Below are 23,277 nucleotides of genomic sequence, written 5' to 3'. Positions count from 1 at the left end.
TTTAGTCGTTTGTCGTTAGTCAGATGTACAAACAACACATTTGCTTCTGCATCTGTCATTTATTTAATTGTTTAAAACTTTTCGCTCATTTCTGGTCATTCTACGGAAGCCGTAAGGGGACACACAAAACATTAGAAAATATTTTTTTCAAATTCGAGATCACGATAAAACATTACCGTTTCACCAATCTCGATAAAAATATATCGTTATCTCGATAAAATGAAATTGTTATATCGAGATATCGGATTATTAAATCGTTATCTCGGATTATTAAATCGTTATCTCGATTTATTATATCGAGATCTCGATTTAGATCTCGGATTATTATATTGTTATCTCGGTTGAATATATAGTTTCGTTTTCTCGAGATAACGATATAATAATCCGAGATCTCGATATAAGAGTTTCGTTTTCTCGAGATAACGATATAATAATCCGAGATATCGATATAACAGTTGCGTTTTCTCGAGATTATTAAATCGTTATCTCGGTTTAATATATCGAGATCTCGATAAAAAATCTATCGTTATCTCGAGAAAACGAAACTGTTATATCGAGATCTCGGATTATGGGCTGACGGGTCGCAGAAGTTCACTCCATTATTCAAAATAAGCTATTTTATGATGTTCACCCTTATTTCTATTTTTAGGTCCTTGGTAACTCCTCTAATATGCGTTGCAGGACATATTGACTATATTCCTTTTGTTTGTCTATTAATAAGCTTTCGAATAAGGTCTAATGTATATCTGTATAGGGTCTGAAGGGTCGCAACAGTCCATTCCATTATTCAAAATATCCCATTCATTATTCAAAATTGGCTATTTTCATAATTTTCACGCTTATTTTGGCATGTAGGTCTTCTGTAACCCCTCTAATGGTCATTGCGGCAAAATGGACATGTTATATCTATGAATATGGCATGAAAAACATCAAAGGTACTGTGAAAATAAAAAATGGTAACGTTGAGTATTTTAATATATTTATATGCTTTGGTAGTCAGGTTTTCCATACATTGAACCAAGGAATTTCGGTTAATAATAGCTAGGGAAATCCACTAGTTTATTGTCCGAAACTAAATAAATGAATGAATTAAGTTAAAATTTTTAAAGAGTGCTTTGCATTTTTGTTTCTGATATTAATTTGAATATTTGTAAGATAACATCAGAATGACGAATTCAGAAATACAGATTCGTTTTATCGAGATAACGATATATTTTAATCGAGATCTCGATATATTTAACCGAGATAACGATTTAAGAATCCGAGATCTCGTTTTAATAAATCGAGATAACGATATAATAATCCGAAATCTCGATATAACAGTTTAGTTTTCTCGAGATAACGATATATTTTATATCGAGATCTCGATATATTAAACCGAGATAACGATTTAATAATACGAGATCTCGATATAACAGTTTCGTTTTCTCGAGATAACGATATATTTTTTATCGAGATCTCTGTAAAACGGTAATGTTTTATCGTGATCTCGAATTAAAAAAAATATTTTCTAATGTTTTGTGTGTCCCCTTACGGTTTCCGTATCATTCATTTCCCACACTTTTACTTTAATTTTATAGTACTTGTCTGTAGTCTACTTCAGTCACTTTGAGCAGGTCGATACAGTTCATTACAAGATGTTTTTTGTTTCTGCAACCCACTTAACGAAAGTCCCCGATGACAAAAATTAAGTTTAGGAACAAATGCACTATATGACAGTAACTACTGCAGTCATTATAAACAATTTACTATTTAATCTGCCATTAGAAAACATTATGTCTTTAATCACGAAAATAATGCCAATACATTCGTGAAATCGGTCGGATAGCTTTAATTTAATATCATTGTCTGCTTCTTTTTTATTATTGATGTTAATTGATACAGGGAAATATACTTAAAAACAACCTAATGGACCAGGGTTGGCAAAAACCCGGGTTTTATGAGTATTGCCCAGCCCAGTGGGAAATACTGGGAAAATCCGGGTTTTACTGGGTTTTAGTGGGTAATACTTGGCAATACTGGGTAATATAAAATACTGGTCTAAATTTCATAGAGGATTCAGTGATCAAACACAAATGTAATACATTTAAGATATATATAACTTGTTTTAGTTGTTTAGATTGGTCAGACTGTAAATATAAAGCAAAATCATTTTTTTCAAATAAGTACAACTCTTATTAAGAAGTAAGAAAAAATACATTTAAATTTATGTATATGTACTGTCACTAATTAATAAGTAATTATTTAGATTACAACACAGATTTGTTTATGTAACAATAGTCAGCCCTTTCAATTCTATAAATTTTAATGACATGACCCCCTAGGTTGTTTAGCAATATGAATGTATGACAATAAAAATAACAATTCACTTAAAAAAATGCATTTTTATCAAAGATTTGATTATCAAAACAATGCTAGGTAATTAACACGGTGTCCTTAAATGTGCAAATCTTGCATTCTGCTTACATATAGAATAAATGAAGAACTAAAAGAAATTGAATTTTTCATTCTTCTAGAAAGGACTCAATGGTTATCTGTATAAAAAGTATATATTTAGCTGTAATACTATAAAACTACACCAAGTCTTAACTATTTTGTATTAAAATTAGCTTAAAAAATCATATTGCCCAGTAATGCCCAGTATTACCCATTTCTGGGAGTATTGCCCAGCCCGGGAAAACCCGGGTTTTCCCACCCGGGAATTCCCGGGCGGGTAATACTTTGCCAACCCTCTAATGGACATATGCAAAAGTGGTAATTTCATACAGGATGTAGTTAAAACACTTGTCATGCGTATGACCGGACGTAATGTAATAACATGTGATCACTGGCATGTGGTAACATCTTGCAGTACTAGAAAAACAAAAATATATAATATGTTGATATCTCATTTCCACCTGCAATACAGGAAATTGTTTCTGTCAATAAATTGCATTATATGTTGGTGTGTTGCTTGTTTTTAAAATGTGTTTCTGTCTTGATATTGATATTTCTTTTTTTTTCACGCACACATTTTAAAATAATAAATAATCATTAAGAAGATGTAATCAGTTAAAACATCCATATATCTAGTTACATTTAAATATTACAAGACCGTGAAAATGCCCGAATGAGAGCTTGCAGAAATAATTGTTTATTATCCATAAACATTGTTTATTGTCTGTGTTTATTTCATCACCATTACAAGCAGCAAAATGAATCAAACGTGTGTTTTCCTGTTAATTAACGTCACATATATTTTCAGTTATACAAACATGTGTGCTCTGGTTAATAAGTTCAGTTTACTGTCACGTTAACTGCCAAAGATATCATTTTAAAACATTTAATGAACTAATGATGCTTTATTGTAGGAGTTTTATAAACCAGTTCCTACCAATATGTAGTTTGAATAATTATCACTTGTTACTTTTGTAATTTATTTTTGTTTAATGCTCTTCTTTTATTTACCATATAGTTGCATCAATAATGCACTACACGTCATCTTCGTTTTCGACCAAAACTCATGTCTAATATATCGTTTAAATCGTAAAATCACAAAAATATTGTACTCCGAGGAAAATTCAAGACGGAAATTTACTAATCAAATGGCAAAATCAAATGCTCGTACACATCAAACGACTGAATAACGACTCCAAAATTATCTTTGCAGTTTTACACACGTACAATATATGGTAAGCATTACAACATTCTACTTTTCTTGTGTCCCGCTTCATTATCCTTTATCAATCTCTTGTTACCAAGTTATTGTCACTGACTGTTACATTTAATAGTTTTCTGAAATATGGTTTGTATAATTCAATTATAATATAAAATGTGTACAAGTTTTATTGCATATTAACGTTGTAAAATTATATCAAAGTCAACATAAGTAAAGCGGTCGTACTGGAAGTTAAGTGAGGTTAATATAAGATCAGTAAATGCTATAGAATGAAATTGAACAATAAAAATGTTTACATTTAGACGAACCTTGTACATGTGACCCTATTTAGAAAATACATGGGAAGAATATATCCTGTCAAAACTTTATTTATAGATTTTGGTCCTTGAACACTAATAACTTTAACAATGATATTTCCTATCGGTTGTAGTATGTTAAATCATATATTTCCGTTTATGCTTAGCAAATATTTTTTTTTAAATGAAATTATAAACAGTTTTGCATGTGGGGTTAAACTCCCCTGTTACTTAGGAGTACAACTGACAAATGTTTCATAATCAATACTATTTTCATATTCTTACCAGTAATACACAGAACTTGTTTCGAAAAATCATCACCAAATTGAAAAGAACATCTCTCAATTAAATAAACCAGAGATACGTTCAAAGGTTCGGATACATCTGTATTATGTAATATAACAGGACACACATATTTTCTTACGGTATTCTCGGATTTTAACAAAAAAACGTTTACAATTATATAAACATAGCTCAAGGGAGTTCATTTCATGCTGATAAGTATGAATATAGAAAAGAAAAATTAGTGATGTAACACTGAAGTCAAGACCCTTATATCCATTTGGGGGGATATAAAATACATTGATCATTAATGAAGTTGATGTCTAAAGTATCGTTATCTTTTAATTGAATAATGCATTTTGAAAAGAGTGATATCTTCTTTATTTTGACAACATGAAATTTGGCACTACTGTATAAAAAAAGTATCTGCTAATGTAACAAAATAAACTATACTCATTACTGTTTACGGCTATACTAATTATTGATTGCTGCTACATCAGGTAATTGATCACGACAAAACTTACCTGTTCAAAGGATATGTACTAGGGTGCTCAGTTTTTGTTAATTCTAAAAATCTTATTTATGAGTATCTTTATCTCAAAAGCTCAAAAGGCCTTTTCCTAACACCTTATCAAATTAATGGCATCAGGATGACTTTGCATGTTTTTCTCAGTCTTAATACATGTATTATAACACTATCCTTTTGTTTCGTGTTTGTTCTCTTTATTTTAAAATTATATAATCTAGAACAAGCTTAATTATGCCAACGGTTACAAAAATGTCAGTAAAACTGATCAACTGCTGCTAAGTGATCGATGTTTGTTCACACAATCCTCAAATCGAATACACTTGTATAAAAGTGGAGTTAAACGTATTTGAAAACTTATGATCGATCGGAAATATTTGTTTCGGGCATTTGAAGTACTCAATTGAAATCAATATTTCAAATGTTAGCAGCACTAAACTTTATACATACTATACAAAAAAGTAAAATCACAACAATACTGAACTCAGAGGAAAATCAAATCGGAAAGTCCCTCATCATGGCAACATCAAATGACAAAACACATCAAAATCGAATAGACAACAACTGTCATATTCCTGGCTTGGTACATGTATTTTCAAATGTAGAAAATGGTGATTAAGCGTGGTTTTATAGCCCTAAACCTCTCACTTTGAACGACAGTTTCATTGAATTAACAATGATGTGTGAACTAAACAGACATCATAAATATAAAAGTCAAAATATGAGTACAGTAGTCATCATCGTGTTACAATTTAAAAGAAACAATTTAACAAAACACAAAAGCATCTATCAAATCAAAAACACATGCATTGCTTCGCGTGTCTGACGTCAGAAAATGTATGTCACATATTTTTGTCGATCAATGTTTATAAAGACAATTTAAAAATTTGACATGGACAATGTGGCATACAAGATAAAAAAATCAAAAGTATGTAAGAATTTATTTCAGAAATAGACCGAGATTTGAAATAGTCCAAAAGTTCTATAGAATTTATAAGAATCCACAAATGGTTCATTCCACTACCATATTGTCGGTATAGTGAGTCGATATTCAGTCTGCCACTAAAAAAAACAGGGTAAATTGAATAAGGTAAAACAAAATGCTTTGCAACAGCCGCACATAGAACCATAAAAGAGTTTGTTGCAAGGGTTTAAACGTGCAGTCAATCAGGTGCCCAACTTTTGTAAAGGTTTTGCAGTCGGTCTTAAAAATGCCTTTAGTGACCATATTTATATTCGCCAGTCACCCATATGTGTGACAAAATCACAAATTTTTAAACTCTATCTCAAACACTGAAAGATGACAACATTATGTCATGTATGTACTATCAGACATCCTCCGCAGATAATTACAAAGAAAGAGTAAATTATTGGTGTTTTGAAACTGATACTAACATCTAAAACCATTTAGAACTATTTTCCCTTATTTAAATAGAATGTCTCTATATAAAAAAAAACTAACCAATTGCATATTAAGAACGTCATGGGTTTTGTAGAAATGAATACCCGATATATTGGTTTGTTAAAGACAAAAAGACAAAGCCTAATGAATCGTGTATTTGTGAATTTTCTGTGCAGGCCATGGCCGTTGATTCTTCACAGGATATGCTCCAAATAGCAAAAGGGAAGTATTTGAATGATAATTCATAACATAATATAAATATATGTATCACATAAATGTGTAATTGACGTTAAAGTTAATTTTATTCTCAAAATGTATATTTTAATCATAGTAACAGCATACCAGTTGTTGCAGATTTCCAGAACTCTGAATTTGACTTCGAAGAATGTTTGCCCTAGAAATTTGCAACCTGTTGAAAAGTAAGAAATTTTAAAACAACCATCACAACTAAAGCACACGTATATTATTTTGTGATTTCATATTTTTACGGGTAACGTTTTGGTGTATTTCTATTTATAGCGTGGTTCGTAACTTTTCAAAAGATGTATTGATAGTGGAGTGTTGTCCGAACTATATAGCAAAGAACGGCATATGTGAACGTAAGTACAAGATTAACTGCGATGCATGATAATTAATACTAGTTAAAAGAATTAATGAAAATATAAGAATGTAAGCATCTACCAAATGTAGGTAGATCGGGAGTATTGTTTTAGCATCTCTTCTAGGTATGATGCAAAAATACCGTTCTGCTTTTAAATATTTTGCCGAATATAATCCAAGACACAACAGAACATCTAAATTCTATAATTTAGATTTTTGAAATAAACTAGGTGCCGTAAATAGTATTGCACAGTAAAAACAATCAATTGAATTTAATTGATTACAGGAAAACTTTTCAACAAATAAGCACCCCACCCCTAGGGCCAAGTGGCTAGAGTTATAGGGGTAGTGTTGAGATCTAAAAAATATGTTCAACCCCGACGCATTTTTGCGCCTGTCCCAAGTCAGGAGCCTTTGGCCTTTGAAAGTCTTTTTGATTTTATTTTCTTGTGTATAATTGGGAGTTAAGTATGACGTCCATTATGATAATCATGATTATCACTGAACTAGTATATATATTTGTTTATGGGCCAGCTAAAGGACGCCTCCGGGTGCGGGAGTTTCTCGCTGCGTTGAAGACCTATTGGTGACCTTCTGCTGTTGCATGTCTATGGTCGGGTTGTTGTCTCTTTAACACATTCTCTATTTCCATTCTCAATTTTATTCTCGACATGTTGCTTCAGTCTTCCGTTGTCGTCGTCGTCCATCGTCGTTTACTTTTAGAAAAATCTTCTCTGAAACTACGTGGCCAAATTTAATCATACTTGGCCACACTCATCATTGGGGTATATATTTTAAAAATGTGTCTGATTACCTGGAAAACCAACCAAGATTGCCGCCATGGTCAATTTACCCCATAAGGAGTTATTGCTCTCTATAGTCAATAATATTTAATTATTCATACATTTTTGTAATCGTTTACAATAACATTAACGGTACCAATTTTCTTGCACCAGATGCGCATTTCGACAATACATGTCTCTTCAGTGATGCTCGTGGTCAAAATATTTGAAATCCAAAGCTTATATAAAAGATGAAGAGCTATAATTCAAAAGGTCCAAAAAGTATAGCCAAATCCGTGAAAGGAATCAGAGCTATGCATGAGGGAGATACATTCCTTAATTTAAAATAATTTCTAATATTTTGTAACAGCAAATTTTAATAACACAAAAAATCCGTATTTTCATGCCAGTACCGAAGTACTGGCTACTGGGCTGGTGATACCCTCGGGGACTAATAGTCCACCAGCAGAGGCATCGACCCAGTGGTAGTAATAACATTAACGGTACCAATTTTCTTGCACCAGATGCGCATTTCGACAATACATGTCTCTTCAGTGATGCTCGTGGTCAAAATATTTGAAATCCAAAGCTTATATAAAAGATGAAGACAACTGAAACAACTGAGACAAATTCAACAAAACTTGGCCACAATAAGAATTATAGAATCTAGTTAAAGAAATGTGTCCGATGACCCTCTCCGCCAACCAACATGGCAGACATGGCTAAGAATAGAACATAAGGGGAAAATCCAGTTTTTTTCTTACATCTCTGAAACAAAAGCAAAGTATAACGGTTGCATTATTTTATGCCTCAATTGTGAATGAAAATATCAGGTAAGCAACACAGGCTCCTTAGGTCCTCTCGTTCTTTTCTTTTGCTTAAGAAACTAGGAAAGTAACTGTTATTGTTTCCTGTTTACAAATAAAGGCTAAAACTGAGGGAAACGCATTAAATATAAGAGGAGACACAACGACACAACATTAGAATGTAACATACACTCTTACAAACACACAAAACTTTGAATTTTCCGGAAAACTAAGGATTTTCCTATCCCAGGCATACAAAAAAATGTAGATTACCTTAGCTGTATTTGGCACAACTTTTTGGAACTTTGGATCCGCAATGCTCTTCAAACTTTGTACTTGTTTGGCTTTATAAATATATTGATATGAGTGTCACTGATGAGTCTTATGTAGACGAAACACGCATCTGGCGTACTAAATTATAATCCTGGTACCTTTGATAACTATTATTGAAAGTTACATGATGGTGTATATATAACTAAACACCAATTTTGTTTAACTATAATTGATAGGGCGTGGTACAATTTCACATTGAATGTGTTACAAAAACTTGAGTATATGTAATGAGAATTTATTTTAGGAATAGCTGTGAATGTTGCCAATACTTTCGGAAATTTGGTTCCTTTGTTTTTTTATTTTACCTTTTCTATTTTTTATTTTTTTTTATTAATTTGAGGTCTGCTGTGAACAAAGTTAATTTGGTATACTAGTATACATGTATGATGAGTTTATATAATTAAGAATGGAAATGGGGATTGATTCAAAGCGAAATCAAGCTGACAAAAGAGCAGGAAACACCCCAAGACCACTAATGCATCTTCAACACATCTTGAAGTTCCGCACCAAGAGGTGTGCTTAAGATGACCCCTAAACAAAAATATGTTCTATTAGTTCAGGGAAACACGCCGTCAAACTTTACTCCAAAACATAAAATTTTACTAAAACTCAAAACAAATACAAATCTGTCAAAGGCCAGATGCTCCTAGCTTGGTACAGACACAACAATGTGGCTGGGATAAACATGTTTTGTGAGATCTCGATACTCCCAAATACCTCGAGCCAAGGGGGAATGAACAAACAAACAGCAATATGAAATATATAAGAAGACCATAACCCGTATCATGCCAACAACTGGTCCTGGAATAAATGTAAAATTTAAAATTTGAAAATTGGCAATTTGCCAAAGAGACAAGAACTCGACCAACGAACAAAAAACATCCAACGGCTACCGATGTGTCTTCAACACAGCGTGGTATGCTTCCGCTTTTTTTTCTTATACAAAGACCCTATGTGTGAATCAATATTAATACCAAAATATTCCATCTTTGATGACCGGACACACAGTATCGTAACTATATCCCTTCTCAGTAAGTCTGTTTAAAGATTTTTGTATATATAGAATATCACCATAAAAGAATGGGTGTGAAATACCGGAAAGTATAAGATGTCTGCATATTGATTTATATTTCATTGCCTACTTTTTTTTAAATGTGTTGACTAGTTTGTAATATCGAAAACCGTGGTATAACAATTTTTCAGAAATAGAGATATTTTTGTTGTTAAAATCAAATACGTTTTTATAAACAGGTTGAAAATAAATAAGCATTATAACGCTTTTACATTTTTTTTTCAAATTGAGTACAATTTCATTGTTGTCTGTTTGTATGTTTTGAGTAAATCATATTAAATTAACCCATCTTTCTACATTTCCTTTCTACATGTTTGGGTAGGGGAGGAATTTATAAATTAGAGACTCATCAAAATTTTGGCTATATATCATAATTGCAGTATACAAAAAATAACAAACAAAGAACAAACGAAAGAGAGTGCCCATGAAAAACATATAGTCGGATGATTTTATTATTTCTATAGCATGTCCAGCAGGAACTTACGGGAAGTCCTGTGCTATTCCCTGTATACCTGGTCAGTATGGTAAAATGTGCAACTCTACATGCAATTGCAGTTCAGTTCAGTTATGCAACAATATATTTGGATGTGTCTGTCCAGAGGGATTAACAGGAAACAAATGTGATAGAGGTAATATTGTAACTGATACATTTAATTTTGAGGAATGTAGTCTCTTACTTCAATTATATGTTAAGAATATAAAACAACAAAGTTTAAAAGCGAAGTTAGCAAATTCAGATTCAAATTAACGTTTTCACTCGTTATTGGCATAATATTATTAGTTACTTAGTGGGCTAGTGACCTAATACAGTATGTATGGAGTCAGTAAATTACATATGGGTTGAGAGCGAAGCTCGAATCCCCATATGGAATTTGCTGACCCCATCTATACCGTATTACGTCACTTGCACACTATGTAACGAATTTATCTTACCGATTATCTTAACATGTGAAATTTAGACTAGTAAACTATCAAAATGAGCAAATCGTCGATACTGTTAGCATTTAGAAATTAGCTACAAATTTTTTTCATACAAAAACAGAAGCCAACGATAACAACTTGTTAGGTTTAAATGCGTTTTATGAATTTATTTCCGTCTAAATCTTGTAATTTTTTTCTCAGTGCCGATTTGTTTTAAAAAGGGAAGTAACACCACTACTAACCGTGTATGAAATAAGCCCCGCCTCCCTTTTACCTAATATGGAAAATAAAGGGACGTAACACCACTAATAACCGTGTTCGAAATAAGCCCCGCCTCCCTACTAACCTAATATCAAATATACACGAGGACGCTTTTAACCAATCATATTCCTAGAAATGTATAGGAGGTAAGATAAATTTGAGTACAAGTATTGATTGAGAAACATTAGGTTGTTTAAATGTTTCAGCTATGTCAATGATTGGACAAAAAAAGACGTCAATATTATAAGTAGGCCCTACAATAGGGGTTCGACTAGGATGAAGGGCGAAATATGTGTAATGCCACTATAAAATCAGATCTTAATAGATAAGAACAGACATGTATCATAAGTTAAAATATTACCTACTGTCGCCTCACAATCGTCGCAATGTTTGTTTAACAATGTTTAACATACGGAGAGTCTGACACTCTCTCTTCCTATCCGTGATATTAAATTTTAAGTCTCCAATCTGACCAAACGTAGCTGCGAATTTATTCATGTTGCTCAGCCAAATGGACGCCTTACTTTTGCAAGTTGTTTTAATGCCGTTCGGACGAATACCAACGATTTAGGAATTGGTCATTTCTTTTGAATATTTTGTTTCTCTTTTTTAAATGTACATATACAGTGGAATTCTTTTACGTGGTTTTTGTTGAGATTGATTTATCGTAGTTGTTTGCTTGACATCAGTTGGCAAATATCTCATGCATATTTAGGATGAGAAAAAATCAAATTACTAGATATATTTTGAAATATGGGTCGACGAGGATTAATATCAAAAATTGTGACTGGCATTGTAAGATGAAGTAACGTTTAGATTAAAGTCCACGAAAGTATATCAAAGAAAAGCAAAGGGCCTTTATCTAAATCATCGCTTTCACTTAGTTAAAAAAAATGTATGCACATTTTCCAATTATCTCGTTGTTCTGCAAATTTACAATTTGAAGGTACTAATATGTTCATCTTTGAAGGTTTAATGATAAGGCGACTATTTTTGTTTGGACCCCATATCAGGGATATAGACAATAACTGTTTAAAGTCTTTAAATATCGGCTGTATTTGTACGAGGCTAAGAAACAGATGTAATGCGGGCTTTATGACTCCTGTTTCGAACCGAAAGCAAAAGCTCACAGTACACATTTACGTGTGCACAGCTTTTCTCATGTTTCGTATAGAGTACAAATAAAAAAAGGATACCAGGATAAAAATTTCTTCTTTACGCCAGACGCGCGTTTCGTCTACAAAGGACTCATCAGTGACGCTCGAATCAAAAAATGTTTAAAAGGCCAAATAAAGTACGAAGTTGAAGAGCATTGAGGACCACAAATTCCTAAACGTTTTGCCAAAGACAGCTAAGGTAATCTATTAATCAAATGCATTATATATTTCCCCCAAAAAATGTATTGTATATTGTTTTTTTACGCAACAATTTATGTCCGGCACTTGAAGCTTTAGTGGTTTAAATCCTATATATTGTCTCTGTGTTTTTTCACAGATATCTACATCGTTTAAACTAATAGGGGCCAAAAACAAGATGCTACACAAACACAAATATTCACATTACTGCTTGCTCAACCTATACATGTGTATACCTACTTCAAATTAATAAAAAATACACCTTCATGACGTCTTGTTCCCGCATTTCTCGTCATATGAATATATTAAAGCAGGAAAATGCATTAACGATCATGACAAAATAAGGAGATGGGGTATGATTACCAGTGAGACATTTATCCACCAAAGTGTTCGGAACTCCGGAACTGTCTTATAGTGTAAATATTTTTGTGTTGTCGCTTTGCCTTTACGTCCTGTCATTTCTTCGTCATGTTATGTGCAGGTGCCTTTATGTCCCGACACTGCATCTCTGTGTTATGTCAAATTTATTATTTGTTTTGTCAAACTATTGTATGATACGTCGTTTCTTAACTTTGTTGTTTGCAATTGGCATTACATTACACTGTAACTACATTGCATTATGTGAATACCTCCAATCTTTATTATCAACCACCTTTACATTCTTTCATATTTTCTCTATGTTCTGTCTATTCTTCCTTTACGTACGTCAGTTAAAAATTGCGTCCTTCTCGACTGTGATTTTTATGCTGAATGTTCTAAACCTTTTGTTTTGATACATCTTTGTTCTATAAAGACCGTATGTTATTATAGTCTAACTGCTTTATGTTGTTTTTATACATATATATCTCCCGTGAAAAACATAATACACCATGCTATAGTTCATATACGTTTTTCGAACGATTGATACTCTCTGTAAGCATTCATTACGTCATGTACACATGCCTTTTACATCTTGTTCAAACACGTAATACATTATGTGCAAACACTTTTAACAGTATGTGTAAACATCGTTTACGTTATGTGCAAACACATATTACGTCATGTGCAAATGCCTATTACATTTTGTGTAAACACCAATACCGATAAGTTCAAACACCTATTACGTTATGTATAACACTTACAGTCCCTGTAACGTAAAAGTTAACACTTTTTTCGTTCGGGAATCGTACGTACAGCGTTCGGTAATCGTTCGTATAGAGTTCGGTCATCGTCCGTACATCGTTCGTATAGCGTCCGTACAACGTTCGGTCAGCGTTCGTTCATCGTTCGTTCATCGTATGGTAAATGTCACCGTTGAGGGTTTTGTATAACGTATGCTGCATGGTATCGTTAATCGTTTTATTTGTCGTATGGTTTATGGTATCGTTTAGCGTTTAGCGTTTCGTTTATCGTATGGTATGTAATATCGTTTAGCGTTTCATCAATCGTATGGTATATCGTTTTGTTAAGCGTCTGATATACAAGTATGTTAGGGTTTTATTTCAGAAAGTTATTTCAATTATAGTTTTGAGTTAAAATAATTTAATATAAAAAGATGCGAGATAAAAAAAAAATAATTATTAGTTTGGATTGGATTAAATCTCTAACTAATATCATTATGGAATATATATAAAACGAAGGAGAAACGTTTCCTCCCATCACATTTTGACATGAACAACAAGAGACCAAATACCGCGATATAAGTCTATATGTCTCTCTCTCTCCTCCGCCAAATATATCTCTGTTCCAAATATTTCCTTGACACAATGAATTATATATAATGTTATATAAATGAGGCTTTATATGAAGTAAACGTTTTATATCTAAATGTATTAGAAAAAAAGACAACACATCCATGGTATTTGTTCTCCTCAATGTTAGAGTCTGATATATACCGAAAACTGCCAGGGATATATAAAAATTCGTTGAAGATATCTATGGAACCCGTGTCGCTTGTGATTCCTGCTGTCGGTGTTAAAACTGGGGTTTTTTTACTGTTAAAAGTGCTTAAGTCCATGTATGAGTAAAATACAGAATTAAAAAATAACTCTACTTTTTTTATATTTCTTTATCATAGAGGTAAGCTTCTGGCTAAGTTTCACTTATTCTGTCGCAAATCATTTACCTTAAATAACCAATCAATTGTATTCTAAAAGAAGTTGATTTGTTCTTTGTACGAATACATGAAATATTTGTCACTGGTCGTTATGTTTGCAATCGATGATCAAATACAAATCTACAGTATTTACATCATAGTATTTAAAGACTTGAAATTTTATAATTATCACATGCATCTATGAAATGTTTTATCGACGCACCAAACTTTTCCCTTTCATCGTGCATAGCTCATTTTCCGATTCGCTTAAGGTTTCTAACGATCTTCTTACTTGTTTATTACATTCTAAAATTGAAATCCTACACAAATTGCAAAAACTTTTATTCTCCGGCTAGATTGCGTAAAAGATGAATACTGTTTCGTTTGTGTACACACAATGTTTTGAAGGTCGATATCCAGTTTCGCTAAAAAAGAATTAATTTGCGCCATAACTTAATTACGCCAATTCTTTTTTTGCATCACTTTATTGTAAAAACTGCAGCATTCATTTGCGCCAATAAAACAATCATTTAATTGTGCAAATATTATGGACTTGTTTTCAAATGTTTGTTCTTAGTGCACCGAGGAGGTCCTTTCCGGTATTTAAAGGTACAAGAAGAAATACCGCAAAGCGCCTCCTTAGTGCATGCACTTAAAACAAAATAGTGCATTAAGGACCTAATGGAATGATAGAATTGACACAAAAAACATGGCATACAGAAGGAGACTTTCTTAGGGTACATAATTTCAAATTTTAGTAATTTTAGTAATTATAAAGTCTTTTAACAGTTGAAGTCAGTATTCTAATGTTACATGAAGGTGTAAATAGGTTAATCGTTTCGAGGTTATTATAACACAATTAATAAAATAGAGAATGGAAATGGGGAATGTGTCAAATTCCATTTATTGACGCAATTCATATTATAAAAAAGGAAGAGACGAGCGCGATTCAAACCTTTACAATATGACAAATTACACTTAAACGTTTTGACACACCAGTAAATTCTTCGTCCGGGGATATACACCTGACATTAATCTTCCTTCAGTAATATACAATACCCAGCCGTGTCATTTCCGTATATTGTACATGTATATAGCACGCGTAATTATACATGTATATACACAAGAAATACCCATTCAAATGATTTTTATTTTTAGAAGAACTCCATATCGGGTAACATTAAATATACATAAACATAAAATTACAATTGAAAAAAAATGGGAATAATAAGTTCAAATGTTGTTTTATTAAATGCTACTAGGTACATATGTATAATGTAAACTTATGTTATTACGTTATTTCATGTACCTTTTTTTTTTTTGCTTCAATTACTTTTTTATCTTATTGACTTATTCGTAAATCGAAAAACGCACAAATCTGAATAGAATCATATGGCATTGAATGATTTCTCTAACTCCAAACTAGTTATACATGTACATGTAGATGCCTCTTAAATTTTATTTTTCTCGTTGGGTTGCTTGCCCATTAATTGACGTTTACGCTATATTCTTTTGTTCGGTAGTTGTAAAAAAGCGCTCATCTATCAATTTCACAAGAAATATAATACTCGTAAGTCATGAACATTGACACAAACATAAAATAAAATGAAACACTTTAAAGCTGTTTAAAATATGCAGTGCATTTTGAAAATATAGTTTTGAAAAACCTGTTATTTTTGTTAAATACTTTTTCTGTCCCTTTTCTTAAAAATTAGGACATGTGTCACTGGTTAATATAGAACTAGTCAACCATGAATAATCCAAAACAACAAATTTGTGATTGGTTTGTCACACTTGCTTATATTATCAATATTACGTATTGTTTTCGGCTGAGACTACTACATCTGTCTGTGCTATTAATTATGTGTGGGTTAATTATTTTAAGCATATTAACGTTTATAAATCGATCTCTGAAACAAATTATACATAAAAAATTATGTCATGAGAATTAAGTCAAAGTAAAGATTAAACTTATGCATGGCGGAAAAGAAATATATGAAAACTATAGTTCAATGTACATGCAGACTTGCAAATGATATTTAAAAAAAAATATATTTACTTTATAAAACTTAGGACTTTAATCTAAGTATTGTTGATGGGATGTTGAAGTTTTCAGAACATAGAAAATACACAAGAAAATCTATCAGTACACTATTCTATCAAAATGTGTTTGGTGTCCATTTAACAATATATTGTTTAAGAGTTTAGTGTTTTCTTATTCATTCTGACATCTGTGTCCATGGATCTGAACAAGAAATTACGAAGACGTTATGCTTATCTGTTTACCTTTAATTTAAAAAAATGATTTTTCAACAGAATATTATATATATAAAACTGTTTAATTTTTGTTTTTCTTTCCGAAAACAAAATGGCCCTAAAGCTAAATGTCATCTTTAGCATGTATAATGGACTTCCGAAGGCGATAAACACTTTAGAATATATACCACCTGCTGGATCTTTTTACCTGGGCAAATATCTTATTACGTAACAAGTATGAATGTAAAATTCTCGATATGGTATATTCAGGCGAATATACATGGTATCTCTGGACTGGGGAATTTAAGATATTTTGATCTCATAATGTAACATGTAAATTTATTTGTGCTTTATGTAAAAAAAAAAAATGCATTTAGCCATTTTATTTTCAAAACTTCTTTAAAATGAGTTGACTTTGAGCATAATTTTTTATGTTTATTTTCAAAACCAGGGACAAATCACTGATTTCTCAATTTTAGACCAATCTCATTATTTTCAGCAGTGGGCAAAGTATTTGAAAAGAATTGTATTTAAAAATGTATTTAATCACTTAATTAGTTATATTTCAAATATACAAAATGCGTTTCTGTTTCATATTTGCCTTTTGAGAATACTAATGCAGGAGTTCAACAAGGCTCTGTATTAGGTTCCCTACTATTCCTTATTCATGTATATGACATAGCTGGGATTGTGTGCTGATGAAACACCCCTTTCTTATTCAAGAACTAATCCTAACACAATAGCGAATGTCTTAAATAGCGATTTAGAACAAATTTTAGTATTGTCTAAGGATTGGTTTATTGATTTTAATCGGAACAAGACAATTACTATGCTATTCTCCTGTAATTCTTCTCTAGATGATATTAAAATAAGAACTTCAAAATCAAGTAGTAGAATGGTATTCATCTTCAATTGTTAAAATAAAGATGAATGTTTTTTTATTCAGTAATACATTTATCGTTCATAGAAGACACTTATGATTTATATTCTCTTTTTAAAACATAAAATAGTATTAATACCGCTTGAAGTTTTAAAATTTCTATAATACTTTTGTAATCGGGTTTTGAAGAACCCTACGGACGCCACATACTTTCATATGTCTTTCAAGGTATAATGAAAGTATGTATAGGAAATGAAAGCTCAGAAGCATTTTTTTTCTCAATTTGTATCTCAAAATTGGCCTCTTTAAAAAAAAAAGAAGCTTACATATTCAGTTTCCTTAAAAACAAATTTTAACGAAGGCAAAGTAAACACAAAATTCAATTTTTAATTTTTCTTTCATCAACTTGAAATTATACCATGCTAAACCGTTAGGTGCATTCAACAACAACCATTAATTAATCAATTAGTAACTATCAAAAGACAATTTTTTATTGGATAAGGTTGATTGAACATGATGATTGCCGACTGGCACGCGCCGATTAAAAAGCATTTTACTTCAAAATTACAATATCTTTTGATACAAAACTTTATAAATATGAGTTGTATACTCATATCCTCTTATATCCATGTTATTTGGGGTCTCAAAACATCGTTTTAATGTCCTTAGTGCAAAAGCTTTCTTCTTAGTGCACTAAGAAGTCCTTTGCGGTATTTCTACACACCGGTGGAATTGTCTCCTGTCATAAACTTTTAAGTATTACTTTTGATTCCAATGGTAAATTCTATACAATATAGAAAACGTTTTAAAGTGTGCAAGCACAATATTAAATTTCTAAAAAAAATGAAATATGTATTGACTAGGAATTATCTTATTCGCATACACTTATAAGATCAATTATGTAATATGCACGTGAGTTATGGAATGACTGTACTAAACAAGATTCCAACAATCTGGAACATGTCGTTCAGTTGGAAGCAGGAAAAATAGTAACTGGGTTGCCTGTGTTTGCTAGTCCGGAAGTTATATATATAATCAGTGGTACAGGCAGACATTTGCTAGTGGACAAAGAAAATAAAAAAAAAGCTCAATACTATGTTCTATTCTTCACATAAAGTGGGACTGCCTCTACGATTTAATGCCATTTTTTTGAGTTAAAGAAAGAATATCAGAAAATCCTTTTTGTTCATATACTACTATCGAATGAAATAGCCTAAACCCTGACATATGTACGTCCAGAAATATGAATATATTTATCTAACTTGACACAGTCACAATTGCACGTCAATCTTTATTATTAAGGACAGTTGATTGGATTAGAGTGATGGATTGCCATGTCTATATTAAAAATGAGATCCTATGAACAGACTTCAGAGAGCCATCAGTATTCGAATTTGATTAAAAAAAATATGTATATCTTGTATTATTCCATATTGATAAAACTTTAGTAGGTTTTTCTATATGAATGGGATTTTGAATAAATAAGCATATTCACCTGCGGAAAAGGATATTCACCGCGCATAACGTCGCGTGCTTTTACCTGCACTATTTTGGTAAAAAAAAACGATTGATGTACAATTGGTTTTGGTTAATAACTGCCATTACATACATTTCTCTCGTTGGCCTCAGTGAATATCAGTTTTTTCAAAAGTCAATAAAACTACACATTTACCTCATCAAAAGGCAGTAACTGTATATTGTTTCAATATTAAAAGTGTTGGGTAACGTAGTTGAATTTTAGATTAAATTTGGGAAGTCGTGTTTACATGCATACCCATTTGTTAGGTTATTCAACATGATGAATAAAAAAATATCAGCTGGTTTTAAGAGTTGCAAATATTAACAAATTAAATTTATGATACAGAATTATTTTTTTATTTGTGTTCCTCAACAGTGTTTGCTAAATTTGGTTTCCTCGAATCCCGAAAAGTGAGTTTTTCATACGTGTAAATCCAGAATTCACACAAACGACGGTCATGAATGGTCTGTTCAAGAGTTTAGTTTCACTTTTCAAAATATTTCAGACACGTAAATAATATAGGTTATTAGTGCTAGCTTTACAAAGAAAATATCCACTTGCATGCATAATATCTAATGTCATGGGTCACGCATGGACTGTCTTATTTTATAGGGATGCCAATGTGGCACATCAAAGTTAAGATTGATTTAACCATTGTACTTTAGAATTGCAACAAATCTTAAATTCACTTGAATACATTAACCTGTTATCTTGTCGACTTTACAGCTAATTTCCTAATGCTTGTAAAGTAAAACTTTGGTAGGCTTGCTTGCTCTATTTGTATAAACATGAATTCAAGCTTTGTAAATAACATTGACATCTTCAAACAATATAGAGGCATATTTTAATCTGTATATATTATATTTAAATTTGATTGGAAATTATCCAAATTACAATTGTAAATGATACAAACTAAGCAATCAAGCTAACCAAAGTCTCGCTTTACATGCATTAGGAAATTAGCTGTAAAACCAACATAAAGATAGCCGCTATATCCTGAGAAGAGAACACGATGAAATTTAAAAGTTAAACAAATCTTAGTTTTAACGGGAACGAATATTTTGTTAAAACGTTGTAGTGATCAGATCATCAATGACGTAATTTAAAAAATAAGACGACAAGGTTGGAAATAGTTATAGAGGTATAATAGCAAGAAAGTCTCCTCACTCAGCTTGTGGTTATGTGTTGGTGGTGGACAGGGTCACACCGACTTACAATTGACTATTTCTCTGCGGTTACAATTAAAGATCGTTGTCGAAATCAATACTAGGGAGATACCATTAAATTTTTACAGGGTAGGGGTGGGGGAGTTGTGGCCAGGATGAAAATGTTGTCCTGCATTTTTCTTTCAATGTAATCTCAATGTAAATGTAGTGCTGCTTTTTTTTATTTTACACTCTATTCTGTCCTGCCTTTCTTAGTTATTAATGTATCCTGACTTGTTTGTCATAAGTTCATCATGACTTTTCTTTTTGGCAAGATGGCCATACTGCCTTTTTTCTCTTAACTCCTGTCATGCCTTTTTTTCTTTTCAATTTTCCAATTTTCATACGTCAGACAAACTTCTTCGTGCATGTGACTTCATATATATATATTTCAAAAGGGATAAGAAATGTCTTAATTGATAAGTTCTACATTGCATTTAAAACATCCATTGAAAGAACATTGTATAATTAGAAATCATTGTCCGCTGTTGGAAGTTCAGTTTCGCCATTTTTCGTGCTTTTCATAAGACGAAATTTCCGGGGTTTCGATTGTTAAACTCGTTAAATCAGATAACGAACATATTCCATTTCAACCTGAGAAAGAGTGGCTCATTTACATTAATTTTATCAATGATTATCGTTTTTGAGCTGTTGTACTTTCAATGCTAATTATAAACGCCGAGTAAAATTTTAAATGTTTGGTATACACATTTTTAATTATTCATCTTTAAAAATATTCAGAGGACAAGGGGACATATCGAAGAATCTTTGAGTTTTGACGAAAATTATAGTGTTTTTCTATCTTTCCACAAAGTATATAAAAGTACCAAGCGTTTTTCTCAACTTTACAACCTTATTCTGTAACAGATCTTGGCTGTATTTTCCAACGGCAATTTTCAAAGTGCTTAGACAATTCCAGTGCACCGTTACGATTCAAATATGATGTAATGGTATAGAAAAACCTTGCAGTTTTGTAACTGTTGACAAAAACATGCTACATTTTAGAAAAATGGCTGTTAAGATTTTACCTATATCTGCCGTCGCCATATTGGGATAGTCGTAATTCCAGTTACGGTTATCAGTTTAATACCAGTCTGAGTGCAGTTGAGAAATATGGGGCAGTTATTCAAATTCAGATGTAAACCTTATCAATATTAAACCCAATCCCGCAAGCAGCTGTGGTCATTCTGTTGAGCCCTTTTATCAACGAAGCAAGATAAATGTTGTTTTCAAAATTAGAAAGATCTACTATATCCATTTTGCTTTTATTGGCTGGTGACGGTGACCTTTCATTTCAGCAAAACAAAGACATTTTTGAGTCTGTACAATCATATATTATTAATTCTTATATTTTAACAAATTTGATTCGCTTAGGGATAGTCACATGTTAAACTATATTTTCGAAGGTAAAGAGAAAACGGCGGATAGCAAAAAGCATATTGCACAGAGCATATTGCACGGTTATTTTTATAATATCTAAAAACCGATTTACTTTGTGACGTCATGTAATGAATTTCATGATATCGTTAAACGTTTTGAAACAAATGATATCTGTGATCGATTATTTGACGAAAAAAGTCTTCAAATACCTAAGATGTCAAACAAACAAACAAAATAATTAAATAACAACTAATATGTTGTTATTGTCAAGGAGACAATATGATGTATAAAATTCAAACAAAATCAAATGACGATTTTGATACAAATATACATAATGGTCTGAAATTAATAATATAACAAATATAGCCTTTGTATGAGGTCAATACAGGATATATCGACCCAAAGAAGTATATCGACCTTTGACTTCGTCCTCAGTCAGTATACTTCTTTCAGGTCAATATATCCTTGTATCGACCTCAAACAAAGGCTATATTTGTATAATATCAGAAATACACTAAGATTTAGAACATTCAATTAAAATTCGGAATTCCTACTTCTCAACTCTTCACTCTAGTTCAGTTTTATATATTACTCTTAATATACGTTTTGTTTTTGAAACAAGGCTATATTTTGTACAAAGACAAGCACAATAACTCCAAAGCGAATTGCGAGAAGTGGTTTCGTATTTCGTTTTGGTTAAAGAAAAAAAAATACTAATAGTTTATGTAAAATAACGACTCTCGTACGGTGTCGCGTTTATATCTTTTTAATGCATTGGTGCAATTAGATGCAAACAATAATGACCATAAAATGTCAGGTTTGCGAGATCAGACAGTAACCTAACAACTAAACAATTGAAAACCTAGATATCAATGTTTAACATTCGCCAGCAATGAGCAATTTTCATAAATAAAACATGATTGAGGTGAATACTTTGCGAGTAAAGAAAAAGACACTACCATAGATTTGTTATTAACCCCAGATGCTTGATGGGTTCAAATCAGTATTCAGGAATTACCACTTTTCATTACACCACATTACAACAGAAATTAGAAAATACATGTAGAGCCTCGAAGTATTTCTCAGATATTGTTGTTATGTTCCTGTTGGCTTTATAAATATTTCGATGTGAGCGTCACTGATGAGCCTTATGTAGACGAAACGCGCGTCTGGCGTACTAAATTATAATCCTGGTACCTACTATGTAGCTTTCTGTCTGGCAAACACGGTTTTATAAATGCTGACAGGCACCGACCATTGAAAAACAATCGATCTGTTTAAAATAAGAAATGAAAATAATTGTTTTTTTTTTTATGTCAAATAAGAAAAATGACCGTTTGATTTAAAATTGTTTAAAATTATTTAGAATAGATGGAAATAACGTATTTTAATGTGAAAAGGCTAGATTTTAATTTTTGCCGTAGGAATGTGACTGAGTGGTTTTGTTTACAATTATTTCCCATTATTTCCCTAGTAAAAATCTGCAATAATTATTGTATCATCATGTTGTTTAATTTTCACATTATAACAAAACTAAGAATATAACGGATTAATTTATAGTTATAATACGTTATTCTGATTGGCTACACTGCAATATTGCCTTATTCCTTAATCAATTTCATTACACAATAAAATCTACCATTCATAATGACACGAGGTCCCACAAAAT

At 31.8% G+C, this 23,277-nt stretch overlaps 1 protein-coding gene across 1 annotated transcript in view; it reads left to right on the top strand.

The window, feature by feature from the left end:
* The first annotated feature begins 6,410 nt into the window (after positions 1–6,410).
* Positions 6,411–23,277, top strand: part of LOC143074561 (uncharacterized) — a 28,915-nt gene continuing 12,048 nt past the window's right edge. Inside the window, exons 1-3 of the mRNA XM_076249958.1 lie at positions 6,411–6,583; positions 6,684–6,763; positions 10,222–10,386. Of these exons, the coding sequence (XP_076106073.1) occupies positions 6,477–6,583; positions 6,684–6,763; positions 10,222–10,386 (352 nt within the window). The 5' untranslated portion in view covers positions 6,411–6,476. The remainder of the gene's footprint in view (positions 6,584–6,683; positions 6,764–10,221; positions 10,387–23,277) is intronic.

Source organism: Mytilus galloprovincialis, chromosome 5, assembly GCF_965363235.1.
Source record: "Mytilus galloprovincialis chromosome 5, xbMytGall1.hap1.1, whole genome shotgun sequence".
Taxonomy (NCBI): domain Eukaryota; kingdom Metazoa; phylum Mollusca; class Bivalvia; order Mytilida; family Mytilidae; genus Mytilus; species Mytilus galloprovincialis.
Note: the sequence above shows the minus strand (reverse complement) of the source record. Positions and strands in the feature narration are given on the sequence as shown.